Consider the following 16,058-nt stretch of genomic DNA (forward strand, 5'->3'; position numbering starts at 1 on the left):
CAAAGCTACAGTAATCAAGACAGTATGGTACTGGCACAAAAACAGAAATATAGATCAATGGAACAGGATAAGAAGTCCAGAGATAGAACCAAGCACATATGTTCAACTAATCTATAACAAAGGAGGCAAGAATATACAATGGAGAAAAGACAGTCTCTTCAATAAGTGGTGCTGGGAAAACTGGATGGCTACGTGTTAGCTAATGAAATTAGAACACTCCCTAACACCTTACAGAAAAATAAACTCAAGATGGATTAAAGACTTAAATGTAAGACCAGATACTATAAAACTCTTGAAGAAAAACATAGGCAGAACATTCTCTCACATAAATCACAGCAATATCTTTTTTGACCCACCTCCTAGAGTAATGAAAATAAAAACAAAAATAAAGAAATGGGACCTAGTTAAACTTAAAAGCTTTTGCACAGCAAAGGAAACCATAAACAAAATGAAAAGACAACCCACAGAATGGGAGAAAATATTTGCAAACAAAGCGACCGACAAGGGATTAAGCTCCAAAATATAGAACCAGCTCATGTAGCTTAATATCAAAAAAACAAACAACCCAATCAAAAAATCAGAAAGAGATCTAAATAGACATTTCTTCAAAGAAGACATACAGATGGCCAAGAGGCACATGAAAAGGTGCTCAACATCACCAATTATTAGAGAAATGCAAATCAAAACTGCAATGAGGTAACACATCACACCAGTCAAAATGACCATCATCAAAAAATGTACAAACTATAAATGCTGGAGAGGGTGCGGAGAAAAGGGTACCCTCCTACACTGTTGGTGTGAATGTAAACTGGTACAACCATTATGGACAACAGTATGGTGGTTCCTTAAAAAACTGAATATGAGCTACCATATGATGCAGCAATCCCACTCCAGGGCGTATATCTGGAGAAAACTATAATTCGAAAAGATACATGCACCCCAATGCTCATTAAAGCACTATTTACATCAGCCAAGACATGGAAGCAACTTAAATGTCTGTTGACAGACGAACGGATAAAGAAGATGTGGTATATATATATAATATATATATATACACACACACCATATATATATATACACATACCATATATATATACACACACACCATATATGTATATACACACCATATATATATAATGGTATTTTATATATATATATATATATATGGATATTACTCAGCCATAAAAAAGAACGAAATAATGCCATTTGCAGCAACATGGATGGACCTAGAGATTGTTATACTGAGTGAAGTATGTCAGACAGAGAAAGAGAAATATTGTATGATATCACTTGTATGTGGAATCTAAAAAAATGATACAAATGAACTTATTTACAAAACAGAAACAGACCCACAGATCTCAAAATCAAACTTATGGTTACCAAAGGGGAAACACAGGGAGAAGTGATAAATTAGGAGATTGGGGTTAATGTATACACACTAGTATATATAAAAATAGACAACTAATAAGGACCTACTGTATAGCCCAGGGAACTCTACTCAATATTCTGTAATAACATATATGGAAAAGAATATGAAAAAGAATGGATATATATACATACATACATATATATGTATATATATAATTGATTCACTTTGCTGTACACCTGAAACTAACACAGCATTGTAAATCAGCTATACTCCAATAAAAACAAAACAAAACAAAACAAAACGAGTACTACAAAAACAACGAAAAAACGTGTAAGAAAATGGCAATAGGTACGTACCTAACAATAATCACTCTCAATGTCAATGTACTAAATGCTCCAATCAAAAGACATTAGGGTGGTTGATTGGATAGAAAAACAAGACCCAACTATATGCTGCCTGCTAAAGATACACACAGACTAAAATTGAGGTGATGAAAAAAGATATTTCCTGAAAATGGAAATGACAAGAAAGGTGGGGTAGCCATAGTCATATCAGACAAAGCAGACTTTAAAACATAGTCTATAACAAAAAGACAAAGAAGGGCACTATATAATGGTAAAGGGACTTTACATATAATCTTTAATATATTTTGAGTTGATTTTTGTATGTGGTGTGAAATAAGGGCCCAGTTTCTTTCTTATGCATGTGGATATCCAGTTTCAGTAAAACTATTTGTTGAAGAGACTATCCTTTCCCAGTAGTGTATTCTAGGCACCCTTGTCATAGATAAGTTGACTGTGTCTCAATTATGTATTATTAATAAATGCGTGGATTTATTTCTGGGCTTTGTATTCTCTTCCATTGGACTGTATATCCGTTTTTATGCCAGTAGCATACTATTTTGATTACAGTAATTTTTGTAATATATTTGAAATCTGGAAGCATGATGTCCTCAGCTTTTTTTTCTTGCTCAAGATTGCTTTGGCTATTCAGGCCTTTTGTGGTTCCATACAAATTTTATGATTTTTTTCCATTTCTGTAAAGAACACCAGTGGGATTTTGGTAGGGACTGAATTGCATCTGCCCATCACTTTGGGTAGTAGGGATATTTTAACAACACTCAAGCTTCTGATGCACTAGCACTGGATATGTTTCCAGTTACCTGTGTCTAATTTCTTTTATCATTGTACTACAATTTTTTGCATCTGTGTTCACCAGTGATATTGGCCTATAGTTTTCTCTGCTTATGGTATCTTTAGCTTTGCTATCAGAGTGACGTTGGGCTCATAAAATGAGTTTGGAAGTATTCTCTTTTCTTTGATTTTTAAGGAGTTTTTAGCAGGATTGTTACCAATTCTTATTAAATGCTTCAAAGAATTCACCCATGAAGCCATCTGTTCCCAGTATTTTCTCTTTTGGGAGGTTTTTTTTGGTGGAGATTTGCTTCAATCTCCTTATTTGTTGTTGGACATTTTAGACTTTATATATATTTTTCTTGACTCAGTTTTGGTAGGTTATATGTATCTCAGAATTTGTCCATTTCTTCTAGATTATAAAGTTTGTTGGCATATTTTTGTTCATTAGTCCCTATGATTATCTTTATTCTTGAGTCATCCTGTATAATGTCTCCTCTTTCATTTCTGATTTTACTTGTCTTAAATTTAAGTGGTCTATCTTTTTTAGTCTAGCTAAGCTTTTATCAATTTTGTTTATTTTTTCAAAAATCCAACCTTTCATTTTGTTGATTTTTTAAAAATTATTCTTCATTTGATTTACTTCTGTTCTAATCTTCATTATTTCCTCCTTTCTCTAACTTTGGTCTTAGTTTGTTCTTTTTCTAGTGCTTTAAAGTATAAATTTAGGTTGCTTACATAAGATCTTTCTTTTGTTTTAATGTATGCATTTATAATAAAAAACTTCCCTCAGTACTGCTTTTGCAGTATCTTGTAATTGTTGGTATGTTCTATTTTGTTCTCATTTGTCTTAAGATATTTTTTAAAATTCCTTATGATTTCCTCTCTGATCAAACTGTTGTTCAAGAGTTTGTTGTTTAGTTTGCACATATCTGTAGATTTTCTCTTTTCTTCTTTTTTTTCTGTTACTGTATTCTTGTTTTATTTCAATGTGGTTAAAAAAGATACTTGGCATGATTTCTCTCTTCTAAAATTTGTCAGGACTTGTTTTGTGACCAAACACGTCATATCCTTCCAGAGATTATTCCATGTGGCCTTGGGAAGAATGTGTATTCTTCTGTTGTTGAGTGGAAAGTTCTGTACATACCTATTAGGTTCATTTAGTTTACAGTGTTGTTCAAGTCTGCTTTTTCTTTATTAAAATTCTGTCTGGACATTCTATCCAATATTGAAAATGGGGTATTAAAATCTCCTACTATTATTGTATTGCTCTCAATTTCTTCTAATCAGACCTGTGAATATTTGGTTTATATATTTAGGAGTTCTGATGGTGGGTGTTTATATGTTTATAATCCATTTTCCTGTTGATTTGACACTTTTACTATTATATAACAACCTTCTTTGTTGCAAGAAACAGTTTAGACAAAAAGTCAATTTTTTTCTGACAGCCCCTCCTGCTGTCTTTTGGCTTCTATTTGCATGAATATCATTTTCCATATGTTCATGTTTAGCCCATCTGTGTCTTTAATTCTAAAATGAGCCTTTTATAGACAGCAAATTATTAAATCTTGTTTTTTTAACCATTCAGATGTTCTATTCCTTTTGATAGGTGAGTGTAGTCCATTTACATTTAAATTAATCATTATAAGTGAGCACTTACTATTGTTATTTTGTTAACTAGCTTACTCTGCAATTGCTATTTCAATGTCTTTCTCTCTATCTTTCATTGTTATTTGATTGTTTTGTAATTTTTTACTTTCTTTTTATCTTTTGTGTATCTGTTGTAGGTATCCCCCTAGCTTAATGGATGTATAGTTAACAATTAAAACTTTATATGTATAATGTATACAATGAGATGATTTGATATACATATACATTTATCACAATAGGGTTAATTAACTCATCCATCACCTCACATATTACCTTTTCTTTGTATGTGTGCTTGGAATGCTGTAAATCTACTCTCTTAGCAAATTTCAAGCATACAATATAGTATTATTAACTATATCACCAAGCTGTATATCCCCAGAATTATTCATATTATAAATGAAACCTTACACCTTTGGACCAGCATCTCTCCATTTCCCTCACCTTCAAGTCCTTGTAACTACCATTCCACTCTTTCCTTCTGTGAATTCAACCCTTTCTTGTTTTCCTATTTTCTTATTGCCTTCCTTCCTTCCTTCCTTTCTTCCTTTTTCTCTTTCTTTCTTTTTTCTTTCTTTCTTTTTCTTTCTTCTTTCTTTCATTCTTTCTCCCTTCCTTCCTTCCTTTCTCCCTTCCCTTTCTTCCTTCCTTCCTTCTCTTTGTTTCTATGAATTCAATCTTTTCTTTCCCTTTCTTTCTCTCTCTCTCTTTCCCCCCTTCCTTCCTTCTTTCTTTCTTTTTTTCTTATTTCACTTAGCATAATGTCCTCTATGTTCGTCCATGTTGTATCAAATGGCAGGCCTTCTTTTCTTTCTTGTGGCTGAGTAATATACCATTTTACATATATAGATCACATCTTTATTTATTCTTTTATTTATTATTTTTTTTGCTGACCCCTAAGTTGTTTCCAAAGCTTGGATACTGTGAATAATGCTAAAATGAACATGGGACTGCAGATATGTCTTTGAGATATTGATTTTATTTCTGTTGGATACATACCTAGGAATGAGATTGCTGGGTCATATGAAAGTTCTATTATTTTTTTTGAGGAAATTCCACACTGATTTCCATAGAGTTGTAACAAATTAAATTCCAACCAAAGTGTACAAGGATTCCCTTTTCTCCACATCCTTGCCAACAATTATATTTTTTGATAAAAGACATTCTAAAAGGTGTGAGGTAATATCTCATTATGGTTTTGATTTGTATTTCCCTGAAGATTAGTAATTGCTTTACTATCTACTCATGTATTTGTTGGCCATTTGCGTGTATTCTTCAGAAAAATGTCTACTCAGATCCTTTGCTCATTTTTAAATCAGATTATTTGATTTTTCTACTATTGAGTTGTAAAAGTCCTTTTTTTTTTAATATTACCCTCTTATTAGATATATGGTTTTCAATTCCATAGTTTACCTTTTCATTTGTTGATTTGCTGAACAGAACTTTTAGTTTAATACAGTCCCACTTAAATTTTGTTTTTGTTACTTGTGCTTTTGGTGACATATCAAAAAATATCATTGCCCAAACCAATGTCAAGAAACTAGTTCCCCAAGTTTTCTTTTATGACATTTATGGTTTCAGGTCTTATATTTAAGTCTCTAATTCATTTAGAGTTAATTTTTGTTGGTATTTTCATATAGGGGTCCAATTTCATTCTTGTTTGTACATATCCAGTTTTCCCAGCACCATTTACTAAAGACACCATCATTTCCCCATTGTGTATTCTTGACTGCCTTGTTAAATATTAGCTGGCACATGGGCTTATTTCTGGGTCTCAATTCTGTTCCATTGGCTATGTGTCTATTATTTATGCCAGAATCATACTATTTTGATTACTATTGCTCTCAAACTATAGTTTGAAATCAGGAAGTGTAATGCCTCCAGCTTTGTTGTTCTTTCTCAAGAAAAGGGGGTATTTAGTGATTCCATATGAATTTTAGGATTATTTATTTTACTTATGTAAAATATGCCATTGGGTTTTGTTGAATGGTTTGAGAAGGATTGGCATTTATTCTTTAAATCCTTAGTAAAATTTACCAATTAGACCATCTGGTCCTGAGCTTTACTTCATTGGAAGATTGTAAATTTTGGATTCAATTTTATTCTGTTCAGATTTTCTATTTTTAAATGAGTTAGTATTGTTGAATTATAAGTTTTTAGGAATTTATCCATTTTTTCTAGGTTATCCAATTTGTTGGCTTATGATAGTTCATAGTTGTCTTTTATGATCCTTGGCATTGCTGTGGTATCAATTGTAATGTCTCATCTTTCATTTCTGATTTAACTTATATGAGTTTTATCTCTTTTTTTTCTTAATCTAGCTTTAGGTTTGTTCATTTTGTATATCTTTTTGCAAAAGCAGGTATGTTGTGATCTTTTCTGTTGTATTTTCTGGTCTCTATTTCATATATTTCTGTTCTGATCTTTGTTATTTCCTTCTTTCTGCTAACTTCACGCTTAGTTTGTTCTTTTTCTTTGAGCGTAAAATTGGCTCGTTTTTTGCAGATCTTCCTTTTTTCTTAATGTATGATTTTATCACTACAAATGTTTCTCATACAACTGCTTTTGTTGTGCTTAAATTTTCATTTCCTTTAGAATATATTTTTATTTCTCCCTGATATCTATTTTGACCCATTGTTGAGGAATGTTTAGTTTCCACATATTGTTAGTTTTCTACTTCCTGTTACTGATTTTTTAGTTTCATACCATTGTGGTCCAAAAAATATTTGGTATACTTTCAATCATCTTAAGGTTTTTAAGGCTTGTTTTGTGACCTAGCATGTTATCTCTCCTGGAGAATGTTCTGTGTATGCTTAGGATGAATACATATTCTGCTGTTGAATGGAATGTTCTGATATGTCTGTTAGGTACATTTGTTTAAGTTTGGTTCCAGTCGAATTGCTCTTTTTTGATTTTCTGGGTGAATGATCTACCCATTTTTGAAAGTAGAGTATTGAACTCCCCTACTATTATTATATTGCTATTTCTCTGTTTAGATCTGTTAGAATTTGCTTAATGTACTTAGGTGCTCCCATGCTGGATATATATATATTTACAATTGTTAAATCCTCTTGATTTGACCCCTTCATTTTATAATGACCTCCTTGTCTCTTGTTTACAGTTTTGACTAAAAGTCTATTTTTCTGAAATAAGTATTGTTATCCCTGCTGTCTTTTGACGTCCATTTGCATGGAATATTGTCTTTTCATTCACTTTAGCCTTTGGGTGTCCTAAATGCTGAAGTGAGTTTCAGTTTAGTTTTACCTCTAGGTAGTTTATAGTTGGATCTTCTGTTTGGTCTCCCCACCCCCCCCCTTTTTTTTAATGGACTCTCTTTGTCTTTTGATTGGAGAATAGAATTCATTTACTTTTAATGTTATTACTTGATAGGTAAGGACTTATTAATACAATCTCATTAACTGTTTTCTGGCAGCTATATAGTAACTACTGTTCCTTGGTCTTTCTCTTGCACCCTTTCTTAGAGAATTCATGATTTTCTGTAGTAGTATACTTTGATTCCTTTATCTTTTGTGTATCTAAAATAGGTTTTGTTTTGTGGTTACCACAGGCTTACACAAAATATCTTATAGGTTTAACAGTCTATTTGTAGCTGATAACAAATTCACTTTGATTGCATACAAACTTTACCCTTTCACTTTCCTCCCCGCCTATTTTGTTTTTGATATCACAATTTACATTATTTTGTATGTGTTGTATATTCTCATGGTTTCACATTACTAATTAACATCCTTTTCTTTCAGCTTGAAGAACTCCTTTCAGCATTTCTTGTAAGACAGATCTAGTTCTAATGAATTCCTTCAGTTTTTATTCATCTGGGAAAGTCTTTATATCCCCTTCATTGTTACAAGACTGCTTTTCCAGGCAAATAATTCTTCAGTTGCAGGGTTTTTTCTTTCAGTAATTTGAATATTTCATCCCTCTCTCTCCTGGTGTGCAGTGTTTCTGCAGTTTTATTGACCTGCTTATATCTTTATGGGGAATCCCTTTTGTTTGTGGAGGTTTTTCTCTCAGCTTCAAAAATTCTCTTTGCCTTTGATTTTAGACAGTTTTTTACAATGTGTCTTGTATATAGAATATCTCTTGTTTGAATCTGTTTGGGGACTTATGAAATGCATGATTTTGAATGTCCATGTCTTCCCAGCCATTATTTCTTTAAATAAACTTTCTGCTCTTTCTCCCATTCTTCTCCTGGGACACCCATAATCTCTACAATGTTTCTCTTGATGGTCTCCAATCATTCCTGTAGGCTCTCTTCACTCTGACAGGATACTTTCAAATGAGTTTTTTTTTTTTTCCTGCTTGATAGTTTGTGGTTGATGCTCTCCATTGTATTTATCACTTCATTCATTGTATTCTTTACTTTCAGAATTACTGTTTTGTTTTTTTATGTTTTCTATCTCCCTGTTAAACTTCTGGTTTTGTTCAATTATTGTTTATCTGACTTCTTTGAATTGCCCGTGTCTTCTTGCATCTCAGTGAAGTTCTTTAAAGTAACTATATTGAAGCATCTATCAGATAAATTGTACATATCCATTATTTGAGGTCAGTTAATGGAAAACTATTGTGTTCCTTTGTTTGTTTTGTAGTCCTTTGATTTTTTTGTTTCTTGAAGTCGCCTGTTGCTGTCTTCACACTTAAAGAAGCAATTGCTTCCTCCAGTCTTTACAGACTGACCGGGGACGAAAATACATTCTGCCACACTGCTACAGGCTTTTCCAGACCTTTTTTAAGGACACACCTGTTCCACACATCTTGATCCCTCATGGGAGAGAATTTTGAAGCTTGTATGCTTCCCTCAATCTGGCAAAGCCAGTCTGTGTGCTGACAGCTTCCTGGTTGCTTTCCCTGGGGCAATGACAAATGCTCATGTTTGTGTGTTCTCTCACAATCCCACAGGGTCAGGCTGGCTTCTCGATGTCTCACTAGTCATCTGCAAAAGTTTGCATCGCCACCTTGGGGACATACACAGGGAGCTGGCCATGGGGCAGGGGGATGTGGATGTGTTGAGGGTGTCCATGGGTGAGAAGGATTCACAAACTAGGGTGTCTGCAATGGTTAGAGGATGGGCTTCCTTTTTTTTAAATGCCCAGAAGTGTCAATTTTATTTGTCAGTGCAGTAGGGGGCTAAGGCATGACCTGTTGCTTCTAAGAGTTAGAGAGCCAGCAGTGGAGGGGAGAAGCAAGCCCTCTTGGGCATTGGGCCCCGAGGCTGCCTTCTTGGCTGGGGGCTGGGCCTCAGACCTGAGCCCCAGCAGGCCCAAAGTTTTGTTGAAGAGGAGGTTGATGGGAGTGGAGCCATCGGTGATGAGGGTTGATTTTAGGCCCAGGCTCTGGAGCAGTTTTACCTGCATCTCCAGTCCTGCCACAGTGAGGTCCCTGATGGTGCTGGGACCCAGGCCCTCTGTCATCTTCTTGAACTTCTTCACCTCTACCTCAGCCAGCTGGTGGTGTCTACAAAACGGTCAGTAGGATCCTTGTCTCTTGATGAATTCTAGCCCTGGATGCTGTACTCCTGGCCTCTCCCCACCCCTCAGTCATGCAGATTACCCCAGTATTCTGGATGGGGTGAGAGAGGAGTGGGCCTTTTGATCAGTATTGCAAGTTGAGGAAGCTGGCCCTTACTCACATGCTCTTATTTTCCCCCACAGGTGAAATCCTGTGCTGAAGGGGTCTCTCTGGGCAATAAGCTGTGCTACTTTAGGGGAGAGGTGACACAGGTAAAGTGAAACTGTTCCTCTAACCCTCTTTGATGCATTCAGTCTTGAATCTCTGTGCTCCAACAGTGTGCTATAATTTCTCTGCTAGACTCCTAGAATCCCACAAAGATATTCTCATCGATTCATGATTGTCAAAGTTTGTATCAGGAGAGACAGTAAAACTCCTATTCGGCCATCTTGCTGACATCTCTCTGTTATTATAGGTTTCTTCTTTGTGGTTTTTTTTCTTCCCCCTGTATCCTTGACTAATGTCTATCAATAGCACATTTATTTTGTTATATACTTATCAAGAAGTCTGTACATACACACACACACTTGTAAAAAATAAAACTAAATAAGTCCTTTGGCAAAACAAGAAAAAGTTGATAAAAACATTTTGCAGTGGATAATATAGCTGAGTCTTAGAAAATTATAAATATACTGGGATCTTGGACCAGTTTACTCACTGACACGGATGCATCTGGGAGGAGGAGACCAGTCATTCTCTGTACAGGTCATCGTGTTCTGGTAATTCTGAAGACTGTAGCCATCATAGCAGTGAACTCTCACAGTTTTACCTTGTAAATATTTTTCTTCGTAAACTGGGTAACGTCCATTTTCCAAGTAATTGAAAGTACATTGTCCTAAGGATCATAAAGACAATAGAAAAGAAAAAAAATAACATATATTTGGTAAAATAGCACATTAAAAATTAACTTTATAGTATTTACCTGACAATGCATTAGTATTCAAAAAGAACAAATAACTTAATGAAAATGAAAGCTACTACCACGTGTTTGTTAAAAAAGAAAAAAAATCAATATACCATGTTATTTATCTTTAGTTTTTATAATTACAATATGTGTAAATGATGCAGATATTCTTGTAAAGTCTCTATATTTCTCATGTGATTTCCATGGAGAGCTCCTCATAAAAAGAAGGCTTATCTGGGTCTTTTTGCTCACAGAACTTGACCCTTGGCCTTTTTTTTGTTGTGCAAGACTTAATTGTACTCACTTATGTACTAATGTCTCTCCACTCTTTGGAAGATTTATACATATAAAATTAAAGAGGTTTACTTACTGAGGCACGGTACTTCTGGAGACCATCCTTGTCGTGTGCAAGTAAGGTAATCCCAGGAACTTCGTGAAGGAGGCACAAAATACTGATCACAGCGATAGGAGAACTGTTGACCTAACCTTGCTGGAAAGTATTCTCCATGTGCATAATGTAGCCTTCCATGTTTTATTACTGGAAAATCACAAGGTTTAACTTGGAATAAAAAAAAAAAGGTATGAATAATGTTTTACCTTAGTAAGCCATCAAATTAGAGATCAGATGTTTCATTTATGAATTATATTCCTATTAGCTTAATTACCCTCATTGCGTTAGAGTTTCTAGGAAAAGAAAAGTTATAGAAAACTCAGATGATTGAGGTATGTAAGGATGTCCTTGCTAATGAAGATCAACTTATGTCTTGTGGGTCATATTACATAAAATTTATATGTGAGCTCTCTTGGTAGAAAACTATACAGAGCTATTGATTTAATTATCCTTAAGTACATAAGTCCTAGCCTTGGTTGACTAAATTAGCATCTTAATCGAGAGATGAAAGTATAAATTTTATCGTGCAGCTCATCTGTCTTCTTTTTCTTTCTTTTTCATTCTCATCAGAAATCAGGATCCTGGCTTTTATTCTCAGACCAAGTCAATGTAGGAAAACAGTTTTTGTTTTTAGATTAACACTCATTAGTTTATTTTTCTATTTATTGGAAATGTGTGATAAGTGTAGAGAAGCACAACAGTTGAGCCATTGATCCATTGATCACATTACACAGAAAAAAAATATTCTTATTTAACCCTCAAACTAGACATTAAGGCATATTTTCCCTTCTTTATCTAATCAGAGAAATGAACAATGAATGAATAATTCTTAATATCCAAATGGTTATGATTAAGGGAAACACTTAAATGCTTATTTCTAATTTTAATTGGAGAATGATGTTTTTTTCACTGTTTCTTATAAATATTTTAAATGAGGTATAATATAATTACATTTATTGTTATTCTTATATATTGAGTAATTTTCACCTGTATTCTTAAGTGTTATGTTGTTTATAACAGTTTTATATAGAATATTTTTCAGAAAAATTTACCCTTTTTATTGGATGGTTTGGAGATAATCTAATACTTTTAATACTACACTAGTATTTATTTTACATCATGAAATATGATATTACAAGAACACATATGCAACACATTAAAAAAATGTACAACACACACACACAATATTCATTACCATTTTTAATCTTCCTTAAGATCAATGATCCGTTTTCTTTTTTGTATGATTACAGAAATCTTTCAAGCCGTTTTTACAGACTTGCTACGTGAATTATAAACTTTGAATCTTTGCATACCCTAATGTCTTTCTCTAACAAAGACTTGTGAATGATACCTTCTCTTGGTATAGATTCTTGTCCTATAGTCTGTATCTCTCATCATTGATAGGTTTTCCCCACTTTTGTGAAGCTTCCCACTCTTTTAAGATTGAAATGCTTATTTACTCTCATTCCTTTTAAGTAGCAGACTAGTTTTTTTTCACACTACTTTTTGGAGATTTAGAAGATTTTCTCTTCATCCATGGATTTTACAAATTCCATCATGTTATGTCAAGATATGTGTATTTAACAATAATTCTATGTTGGGCAAGCTTGAGTCTTTGTATTTGCAAGAACCAAATCTTAAAGAACTCAATTAACTTTGCCATTAAATTGTAGAGCAGAGATTTGAATCCTGATGATCTGATTTCAGAACTAGTATGTTTATCCACTTCATTATGTTTCTTCATACAATATGAATACAGTAAAATAATCCACTGAGATTCGTTTCTAAAAGGTACACACAGAGGGCATAATTGAAAGTAAGTATTATTACTATCACTGGCCCGAGCCCTGTTCCTATTCTCGTCTTTCATTCGGTCACATGTGAATGTGTCTGTATCTCTCTAACCAGATCAATTCCTGAAGCACGTGTACTATTCCACTGTAGTCGGAACAGCACTCACATTGGCAGGACTTAGAACAGCCTCACTACCCTCTCACACTTCTACCAACATGAGCTCTGGTCTCATGAGCAGCTGTGGCTGTGCCATCACAGTGTTGGCTCCGACTGATCTCAAAACTGATTAAAATATTCACTAATTTTTAAAAGTGTTTCTAGTCTTTCTGTACTTGTGCAGCTGACTCCTATGACCCAAGCCCAGGATCTTACAGTTATCACTGTTAAGTTTCATGTTATTAGATCCAACCTCGCACAGGGGAGTCTTTCTGCGTGATGAACCTGTCCTAATGCAGGTTCTCTTTCAGCACCCCTGTATCATTCCAGCGGTGAATTTGTACTGCATCTCCTCTACACCATTAAACTAGAGGAATGGAGCAGGCCTGAGAACACAGTCCTGAATCTGATAATCAGAGAGGCTTATTTAACGAAATTATGAATATCTGATAAACCATCTAACTGGTCAATTTCCCCATCTTGTCCACAAGTACTTCGGAAGTTCCCTTGTGGGATAAACTCGTTGAGGTACAGTCAGGCTCATCTGCCATATTCATAAACCAAACTTTAACATGATTAAGTATTTCTCTTATATTTCTTATGCACATTGAAATCTGTTTCATACTGATAATAGCTTCCTTTTTAAGGGACTCATACTTTGAAAAATCATTTTGGGACTTATGCCTGGAATTAACATTGAGGTCACTGATCTATTATTTGTATCATTACATTTTTCTTTCATGCAAGATCGAGTTTAACCGTAGTGCATCTTTACAATAAACTGTGATGTATAAAGAAAAAGAATATGATTGTAGAGACAGAAAACACTTGAAAAAAGGTAAAGGAAGCATCCCTAGAAATAAAATACTCTGTTCAGTTGAGTGACATTTTTCTAAATGTGATAGTTTTAGAAAATTCCACAACGTCTTGTACATTCCTCCCTCCCAAAATTAGAGCCTAATTCCCCACAATTGAATGTGCTGGACTTAGTGACCCACTTCTAAAGAACACATATGGCTGAAGTGACAGTGACAGTGTGTGACCAGGTCATAAATGGTATGGAAACTTCCTGCTCTCTCTCTCTCTGGGATCACTAGCTCTGGGGAAAGATAGCTTCCTCTCAAGCAATCTGCGGAGATGCCCATGTGGTAAGGTATTGAGGCTTCCCGCCCAAAGCCAGGTGAGAGAGCCTAGGAAGCAAATGAGACATCAGGCGACTTGCAGCCCAGGCCAGCACCCCGACTGCAACCCAAGAAGTGTGATTCAGAACTAGCCAACTAAGCCACTTCCTAATTCCTGACCCATAGGAGCTCTAAGAATATAAAGGTGTGTTGTTTGAAGCCCATATGTTTTGGGAGAATATTTTTACACAGCACTAGATAACTAATATACTAGGTGTTAGGTGATGTAAGTCTTACTCAATGTTTTAGTTCAGATATAAGAATTATATTAGAGAATTATATATTCATACACACAGACATATATTTAACTTTGAGTAGCAAAAAATTTAAAGAGTTTTAGTTTACAAAAATGTTTTTATTCCTCCTTAGAACTGTCTACTTTGAAAAGCAAAGAATGCCTCTAAAGCCTCTACTTTGCATACACAGTAGGGCAAATACTTGGATTTATTCTGTCCCCATTTTTGTATGTTTAAGAGAAAGAAACTTCAGAATTAAGAAGTAGGTCAAGATATGAGTGAAACTTACAGGAACATCTTGGAGCAGGTGACCAGCCTTGGCTGGTGCACGTTGCAACATTTCCCTGGATCACAGGAGAAAAGCCACTTTTACACTCATAAATGATTTTATCTTCACCTCTGTATTTGGTTAATTGAGGTGTGTAAATACCATTTGGAATATAAGGAGGATCACATGTTATTCCTGAAGAGAGAAAAGATATGTGTACAATATAGAAATAACTATCCATTAAAAATAATCAAGTATATAAAAATATAAAAGTGGATGTTATTTGTTCTTAGTACAGCACAAAATGTCATTAAAATGAGCACAGCCTCATGCCCTTCCTGCTGTATCACTCGTATTTCCCTCCATTGTATTTCTCATCTAATGTATTTGTGCCCGCTGGACTCTTGAATACTCTTTCTCCAAAGCCAACACATGCTTCATGATATTCCATACCCGGCAATGAATTCTTGATACATCACTTCAGCTATTCTTTCCACTTTCTGCAAGTTCCTCAGCTTCTGTCATTCTCACAAGTACTATTTACAAATATTCTGAGTCTCCTCCCTCCAGATGCTTGGTTGGATAGTATACCCCTGCCCCTTTGAAGTAGACATAAACACATGGCTTGCATAGGACAATGAAATGAATATGGAAGTAATATGTTTTCCTTTAGGGAGGAACAGTCATTGTGACTGTAACAGTCATTGTGTGAATTTTTATGTTCTCTTCCCCACAGCTGCAGTGATTAAAAGAAGAACATGGAAAGGTGATGTCTCCATCCCCTGATTCTTACAATGAAAATGATGAGCAGAGACCCTTCTGACCTACATTGGAAGTGAGCATGAATAGGAGATAAACTTTAGTGTATTAAGCCACTGAGATTTTGGAATACATTTTTCTTCCTGTAATAGAATAACCTAATCCAGGGTTTGAAAAACCTTTTATAGAAAGGGCCAGATGAAAGGTCTCTGATGTAATTACTCAGCTCTGCCATTGTAGGGCAAACATAGCCATAAACAATACATACACAAATGGGCATGGCTCTGTTCCAATAAATCTTTGTTTACAAAAAAGGGCCCAGGCTGGATTTGACACGGGGATTACAGTGTGTTATCCCTTTACCTAGCCTTTCCTAATTTATAAAGCTTTTCTCAGTCACTTATGTAAACTTTGTTATATCTCAACAATGGAGCAATTTGCAATATTCCTTTTCTAATAAAATATCATGCTTTTTAACTATTGTAGAAATGTTACACAGCCATCTATAATGGTGCAATGTTGTATTTTGGGCTAAAAACCTGTGGTGGACATTCAGCATTGCCTGAAATTCATTTATTTATATGCTCCTAATTTACTTTTGTTTCCATTTCCCAAAGTCAGTGACCCACAGTCTCCTTACTTTGCTCAAGGCACCTAACACAATTGCTCTCTCATCAACAGATAATAAGTCCTT

At 34.7% G+C, this 16,058-nt stretch overlaps 1 protein-coding gene across 2 annotated transcripts in view; it reads right to left on the reverse strand.

Moving 5' to 3' along the window:
* CFH (complement factor H) overlaps window positions 1-16,058 on the reverse strand; it is a 99,099-nt gene that overhangs the window by 59,689 nt on the left and 23,352 nt on the right. The window contains exons 7-9 of one of the 2 annotated variants that reach the window (XM_061187274.1): window positions 14,627-14,800; window positions 10,950-11,138; window positions 10,334-10,510 (exon numbers count right to left, since the gene is read on the reverse strand). In XM_061187274.1, the coding sequence (XP_061043257.1) occupies window positions 10,334-10,510; window positions 10,950-11,138; window positions 14,627-14,800 (540 nt within the window). The remainder of the gene's footprint in view (window positions 1-10,333; window positions 10,511-10,949; window positions 11,139-14,626; window positions 14,801-16,058) is intronic. The other variant, XM_061187275.1, reaches the window with a different exon arrangement.

Source organism: Eubalaena glacialis, chromosome 3 (assembly GCF_028564815.1).
Source record: "Eubalaena glacialis isolate mEubGla1 chromosome 3, mEubGla1.1.hap2.+ XY, whole genome shotgun sequence".
NCBI classification, from domain to species: Eukaryota; Metazoa; Chordata; class Mammalia; order Artiodactyla; family Balaenidae; genus Eubalaena; species Eubalaena glacialis.